General features: G+C 46.1%; 1 protein-coding gene across 5 annotated transcripts in view; it reads right to left on the reverse strand.

The window, feature by feature from the left end:
• Positions 1-7,308, reverse strand: part of LOC148886520 (pecanex-like protein 3) — a 23,803-nt gene extending 16,495 nt beyond the window's left edge. For 2 of the 5 annotated variants that reach the window (XM_089016859.1, XM_089016856.1), the window contains exons 1-8: positions 6,865-7,308; positions 5,881-6,065; positions 5,574-5,788; positions 5,289-5,497; positions 4,282-4,387; positions 4,162-4,201; positions 3,978-4,073; positions 949-2,646 (exon numbers count right to left, since the gene is read on the reverse strand). In XM_089016859.1, the coding sequence (XP_088872985.1) occupies positions 949-2,646; positions 3,978-4,073; positions 4,162-4,201; positions 4,282-4,387; positions 5,289-5,497; positions 5,574-5,788; positions 5,881-6,031 (2,515 nt within the window). In that variant the 5' untranslated portion in view covers positions 6,032-6,065; positions 6,865-7,308. Of the gene's footprint in view, positions 1-948; positions 2,647-3,977; positions 4,074-4,161; positions 4,202-4,281; positions 4,388-5,288; positions 5,498-5,573; positions 6,066-6,735 lie in introns of all 5 variants that reach the window. The other 3 variants (XM_089016858.1, XM_089016857.1, XM_089016860.1) reach the window with 3 other exon arrangements.
• Between the last annotated feature and the right edge of the window lie 290 nt (positions 7,309-7,598).

Raw genomic sequence — 7,598 nt, forward strand, 5'->3', positions numbered from 1 at the left:
TTTCATATGACAATTTCAAATATTAGTTCAGACATCAAATTTCACAAGTTTGATTTGCTTTCGCGGGCCAAAGAAAATGATGTGGTGGGACAGATTTGGCCCGTGGGCCTTGACTTTCACACCTGTGTTCTACAGGAATTTGTAAAGCATAACATGTAAACCACAATTGAAAGCAGATTTTGACCGTATCCTTCATGACAGATTTTTTTTTTTACTTCAAGATAGCGGCGCGAGAGTGGCTACCTTTACAGTAGCTCCGGTATTTTGTTTTTGCTGCTGTGAAATGTAAATGTATCCACTGAGACAACTAAAGGCCCATTTGTATTGTAATGTCACACTACTCAGTGTGTGTGGCTGAAGCAGATTTGTGGTTGTGGATTGCCAAACCATATCACGGTGAGGTGCACGGAACCGCTCGGCATATACGGTAATTTCCGTATTATAGGGGCACACCTAAAAGCCTTTATTCAAAAGCTCACCATGCGATTTATAATCCAGCAATTTACTTTTAGGACTACATAAACATTCAATGTAGTGTAAGAAACCTTACACTCTCTTCTTTCATCAGATAAAAAAATAGTTAATTCCTAAATTATGTGGGTCGGGAGTTATGTGAGCTTGAAATGAGGGCAGCTGTTCAAAATATAATGCAATACATACATATTGGTTTATCTAGCGCTTTAACAACAGCCGAAGCTGGAACAAAGCGATAACAAGGAAAAAAGGGAAATGCTGCCCCCTCGCAGAAGGGGGAAAAAAAAAACATTGCCGGAATTCTGGCCAGCGCTTTATTGGCACCCAAGCATGAAACAACAAAACCCAAAACAATTAGGGAATGGCGCTCTACGTCATATTTTCAATTTATGAATGGCGGTGAATAAGTTAAGACATTTTGAAACTATATTTGGCGATCCTGAAAACAAAGAGGCAACACAATCGTCAGCTCACCTCCGCCGACCGCTCCCTCTTCGGTGAAATCGCCTGCTCGCCAGCCCATTTGGTTGCCAGCCCAAGAGCCTCCGAGAGAATCCAGCCGATGAGGATGAGAAACCGGGAAGCAATCGATGTGGATGGTGCGAGCTTCCAAGTCCGACTTGGAGACGGTGAGGGTGCGAGGCGCGGGGGTGGAAGTGGAGGTCGCCGTATGGATCGCCGCAGGCGTCGCCGCCGTGGCGTTCTGACTTGAACCCGCCCCGTCCATGCTGAGCACCCTGGCGTGCGTCTTGGCGCTGGCTGTGCTGGAAGAGCGCTGAGCGACACGGGAATGTGAGGGGCCGGCGGGTTCGGCCAAATCTCCTTCCTGCGCAGGAGGAGGGTGAGCGGCCGGAGGGAGCTTTGAAGCGGCGCCCGCGTTCGCCAGATCCGGCGAGTAGCAAGAGGTCGAGGAACTGGAGTCGTCTTCATCTGAGCTGTAGCGGCGCTGAGAGCCGAGACTGGACGCGGCGCTCATGTCGCTGCCGTCGTCCTCGTCGCTGGAATCCTCAAAGAGGCTTTCGCTGTAGGCCTTGGCGCCCAACTTGTTGCGCATCGGGATGTAATCTCTGTGTTGTCTGTGATTGTGATGTCGCCTGTAAGAGCCGCAGTCGAAACTGCCGCTTCCCGCCCCGGCTCGCCTTCGCGGGGCTCTCCGTCGGCCCGGTTTCTGACCCACGCCGCCGCCGGCCCGCAGCAGCTTCAAGTCTTTGGGACGCACCACCTGCTGGGCGTCGTGATCGGACTGCAGAAACGGCGTCGAGGAGATGGGCAAAGATGGCTCGGAGGACACCGACCCCAGGGCCAGCCCTGAGGGTGCCGAAGCGGCCTGCCGAGGCGGAGGTAGCGGGGGAACCGGGGCGGCTCGGTCCAAATCACAAGCGTCCGATTGGCCGCTACTCGAGGGGGAGGAGTTGTGGAAAGCGGGGGGTTGTGCAATGGGATCAGACGGTAAATCATCTCCTTCGACGAGTGTCCTGTCGAGCACCTGGCTGGGGGAGAGATCTTTGGAGGGGGAGCGCAGTAACACGCTATCCGACAGGTTGTCCGTATCACTGCCATCTTGTTCCGCTGGGACGTCGGCGTCCGCGGGGGGATCGGCGGCGGCATTTGGCACCGGCGCCGAAACCGCACCATCCGTGACGTTAGGCTGACTGAACGACGGACTTTCAAGCCGAGTGGAATCGGTCCTTTCGCTGCGGTAGCTGCTGACAGTGCTTAGCGTCTCGCGGTCGGTGGCGGCGCCGCCTCCGCTGAAACAGCTGTCCGTGGATCCCGCGGTTAATGCCACCCCACTACGACAGCCCGGGTATTTAGTCCCGGGCACAAACACCACCGGGTCCAGGCCTAAGCCTAATAGATTTTCACTCAGCTCTTCACTCAAGCTACTCTTGATGAGCGGACTGAGGGGCGTATCTCCAAGACTGCCGGACTCGGCCGACGGCCCAAGGGGAGAATAAGCTAACGCATTGTCCTCTGGAACCTTTGGAGGCACCTCCGTGTGGCGCAATGGCTCTTTCTCGCCACCATCTTCTTGACTGGAAGGCGACGGGGGTACAGACAGATATTCTCCCGGTTCTCCAAACCCTGACGCCACTCCGGAGAGTCCAACCAGACCCGGGAAATTGCCTCCCAGAGCAGCGGCGATGCAAGACTGGACGACACTTTCAGCCCCTGCGTAGGCACAGTGATGAAAATTGGATTAAAATGCAGCTGGAATTTGAACTTTGAAACTAAATTTAGCTAGCCAGCTATTTCTTCCAGCCAAACGTACACTCGGGTGTTGCTCTCTTATGTAGGCTAGCTATTTATTAGCCAGCTAGCTAGCTAGTTAACTATTTATTAGTTAGCTAGCTAACTATTTATTAGCTATTGTCAGAGATGTGACATATTAGCTAGCTGGCTAACTATTTATTAGATACCTATTAGCTAGCTAGCTAGCCTTCCATTTATTTGGACTATTCCTGGTTGAGTGAATGCTGCCGCGTGTGGCTGACACTGCTCGCCCACAGAAAAAAAAACTTATCCTCTGGCTGGAAAGGGACCTTGAGAGTTTTGAAAGGCGCTTATAAATGAAATGGATTATTATTATTATAAATTTGAGACACCGGATACGGCCAATAATGTGACTTTTTTTAACTTATTCACTGCCATTCACAAATGTATTCTAGAATTGAAAATATGACGTAGAGTGCCAAACCCAAATTTGTTTGGGTTTTGTTTTTTCAAACTTGAGTGCCAATAAAGCGTTGGCCATGACCGCTGTCAATGTTTTTTTTTTTTTTCTTTTCCACAACGGGGCAACATTTCCCTTCTTTCCATGTTAGCGCTTTGTTTCACCTTCAGTTCAAGCGCTATATAAACCAATATGTATGTATTGCTTTGCATTTTGGACAGCCACCCTTATTTCAAGCCCATAAAACTTCAAACCCATATAATTTAGGAATTAACTATTTTTTTCTGATGAAAGAAGAGAGTGTAAGGTTTTTATACGCTGCATTAGAATGTTTATGTAGTCCTAAAACTCAATGTTGTGTGGGTCTTGGAATTCGAGTGACAATGACAAAAACCCTGGCAGTGGAGTGGACACATTTTGCGCACGTCTGGCAGTGAATGAGTTGACTGCTAGGGTATCAATCAGTTTGATTCATTTTCTAAGCTCAAAAAGCTACGAAAAAGTCCAAATGTCTTGCCAAATACAACATATATTAATTTTATCGGACACATGTTTTTATTTTGTGTTACTTTATTTGTTATTTCGTTTTTTGTTGTTGTTTTGACTTCAAGAGAGAATGGCTCGCTTTACAGCACCTCCTGTATTTTGTTTTTCTACTTCTTCCTTTCCTTTCATCACTTTGCTGCTGTGAAATGTAAATTTATCCACTATGAGACTAATAAAGGCTAATCCAATCCAAATTTCTGTTTCCATTCATTTATTTTTAATTTATGAGCAGCATCATACCAGTGAATTTTAATGCAAGTTTTGAGAACACGAGCAGACTTACTGGTGGTGTCCTGAGAACTCCGCCGCAGCATTTCACGATGAGCAGAGGTAACAATCACATTATTGCTTCCCTGTTCCCGCATTACATCGTTGATATCTAAAGTGAACAAAGACAGACATGGTTGAAATATCCACACATTTCCCATTATACATTTGCTCCTGATGCAAGAATAAAAGACAACAACCTTTTGTTCCCCCTGAATCCTCAAGTTGGGGTAAGAACTCCTGGATAATCAAAAAAAGTAAAATGAACAACAGATGAAAAGCTTTTTGTGACCAAAGCGAATTAAGTTGATATTCCTCACCGACACCTGGTTGAGCCCGAACAGCGAGTGCTGAGAACTGCATCGCACTGGAGGCGTCGAATTAACCTTCCGAAAAACAGTCATCTCTACGCCAGCAAGAATATCTCTGCGGCACATTGAAATGATATCCGATGAACGGCCGGGATATTTCACTCAGATCACTGCTATTTACCTTAAAGGCCAACCGACGCATCCGCTTCAATTGACTTTTACTGAGCGTATTTTACAAAGATTCCACAGCATATAGCTATATTTTACGTTTTAAGACTCGCGCTGAATATTCCGGAAGTCTTGTTTTTGAGATGGTGACGAGTCCTCACGTCACGTCACTGAAGGAACGCCCCTGATCGAGAAAGGACACATTGTAGTAGTCCTTTCATTCACGTCAATGCATTTTGCGGTACTTTGTTTGATCTGCAAACTTTGTGTTGATCCGTGTTGATGGCGAAATTAGAAGGAAAACACATAAATAACGCAATGGTTAATCCCTGTGTGTTGCACCGAGCAACTATTTGATATTCGCTGACAAAAATTCTAAGGAAATAATCAGCCCGTTTCCACGGACTTTGTCGCCATCTTCTGCCTTTTTTGGGTGCTACCTTTCCCCCCCAGATACCTCAAAATGACAGGGAATACATTCTTTAATCGATTGCAAACATGTATGCCTTCCTCGTCAGAACTATTTGAATGATATTCATAACTGGATGAGTAACAAGAAAGCATATTCTCCGAATCTGAAGCCATTGTTTTGATTCTCGAGCAAGGCAAGACGTCTTGGCGTGACACCACGAACAAGGGGGCGGGACCTTCTGAAACTGGCCACTTCTGGTTTAAAATTGAAGTACTTTTTAGACATTTTAAGTCATTTTTATTGGTGTTTTGCATTTGAATAAAAATATCATATTGCGTTGCGTGTTTTGGGTATTTTAGATGCTATAAAACGTTTTACTAATGTCAGTTAGGAAACAAAAAAGTGATATCGGTTGTCCTTTAAACGACCCATTTACCTGGGTTGACTCCCATCATGGCCACCTGAACCTTCATCCCCTTCTTCCGTCCTTGGAACTTCAGCTGTGAGCGAAGCCTGTTTCTTCTCAATAATCTCCCCGAGGTCAAACATGGCGTGCAGCCGGTAATTCACCACTTTAATGGTGGTGAAAAAGATGGCCACCACAGCCGAGTATAACCCAGCTATCACCAAGCTGGCGGGGAAAGCCTGTGACAAGGTAAAAGCACATGAAATCATTTATACACAGACACGTCAAGAGAAGTAAAAACCGAAAGCTACTCACCATGTACAACAAAAATGGTAACGCCAGCAGAAATATCCACAGGTAGAGATGAAAGCAGTTGGAGAAGGTACTCTGATGGGGGTCCACATACCACCCACCGGTGAGCGAGGCCCACACGCCCTGTCGTAATATCTGAAGCGCCTGGGAGCCCATTTCTCCGCCTTCAGGGGGAACCCACAGCCGAAAGAGCCGCTCCAACGCGGTCGCGGAAAAAACTGTGGAGTTGGAGCCACGGTGTCTTATGTCTATGATGGCACTTCCATTGGGGATGGCAAATCAAGTGAGATTTTCTCATGGAGAATAATACTTTGGAGTATTCGATGTGTGCACACTTCAGTTATGGTCAGGAGTCTTTGCACATCCTGGCACCGTTGTGTGCTCCCTCCCCGCACAGATGATGCCGCGCGACTTGACACCAATCCTTGAAGGGTATTCCGGTGAGTGATTTTGTAGCACATTGGCAACCCAGCAAGTGTGTGAAAAAATACTCATCTGGAAAACGGCAGTCAATGGGTAGAATAAATTGGAAAGCAAAACACTGGAAGCATTGTGTATACAACTTCAGATTATGGAAAAAAACAGTGATTAGAATTTCCAGAGTGTTGGAGTCCAAATTGATGATTTGGGTGAATAATATTCAGTTTTGTTTTCAGAAAGTGACATTAAATTCATACTCAATCAGATTCAGGACTGATCTACAGGAAAAACACCGAGTATCACAACGAGAGGCGTGTTCTATACCTGTAAAACTGGAGGGGGTATATGAAAAAAATGCTTTAAAAATATATTTTAAAAAATGAATGTACTGTCATACCACTGCACAATGCGACTGCAACCCATAGTGTTGCTTAATTAACATCTCTGAAAAGAACTAGAACTAAAGAATTGTGTTTATTTTTTACTTTTAATCTCAGCTCCGAGGGCCCAATATTGTGTTCTACCAACTAGATGACATGTTCTAAGAGGCATTAGCAAACTAACAAGTCCTTCTAGCTTGTGTTTATGTTCGTTATGATCGTGAAAAAAAACTGGAGCCGATCGAAGCACCGACACTTGGTATCACCACGGGGTATCCGTGCGTGGACATCATCGATAACCTCACCAAACACCAACACGCACGCTGACATTCGGCGTTAAACATGAGATGACTTAAGCTACAAACCGGCTAATGCTAGGCCTCCAGGAGTTGCAATCCAATCTGCTAGCTGTCATTCTTCGATGAAAAAAATAGTAGTCTGATAAACCCGAGCAAAAACTAAACATTCACTGTTCTAAATGAGTGTGAGCTCACTTTCTCTTGACACGAGGTGCAATTCAGATCATGGTTGAAACGCTGCTCACATTGGAATCTCAGCACATCGTAGTTAGCTTTAGCCGTCCAGTTTGGCTGACATCCTTCTTCCGCATCCACTCGCAAAAAAATCTCAGTGCTTTCCTTGCCCGGGATGCTAGCAAGCGAGCGATGCCCGGAAAAAAAGCTGGACGATACGGGTAGAATTTCCGCGTCTGACGAAAGGCTAATTGATCATTTCACGATGGCACCTGGTCATCTTGAACATTTTAGTAACACGAGCATGCCTGTGAACGGGAATTCCCATTTATAGTGAACGTCAAGAGGGTCTTTAGCCAGAACAGGGAATGTGGTTAAATGTTTCGGAAAGGCATGCTAACTGTAGCTGCTAAGGTGCTAGCCAACAACTAGTTGGCTCCTCGCGCGCGCGCACGGACGCACGCTCCGGTGAGTAATCGGCCAGAGATCTTCCCATGACGGCGATTGGTCAAAATAAATGACGTCACCAGGAGTAGCTTCCGCCTTCCATTTAAAATGGCCCAGCATCAATTTTATACGACTTTTTTTCCGGTACGGCTTTACAAGCTTTAGGGTTAATTGTGGCATACGGGCCCGCTCTGTTCTTTAAAACAGCTCACGGAGCACGTACAATATTGAGTTCGGTAATATTTGTTGCACTAACTCGAGCTTTTCACACTCAAATTAAAACGGATATAATTATCTAATTAAATAAC

Source organism: Hippocampus bargibanti, linkage group LG16 (assembly GCF_051943395.1).
Source record: "Hippocampus bargibanti isolate YZ-2025 linkage group LG16, ASM5194339v1, whole genome shotgun sequence".
Taxonomy (NCBI): domain Eukaryota; kingdom Metazoa; phylum Chordata; class Actinopteri; order Syngnathiformes; family Syngnathidae; genus Hippocampus; species Hippocampus bargibanti.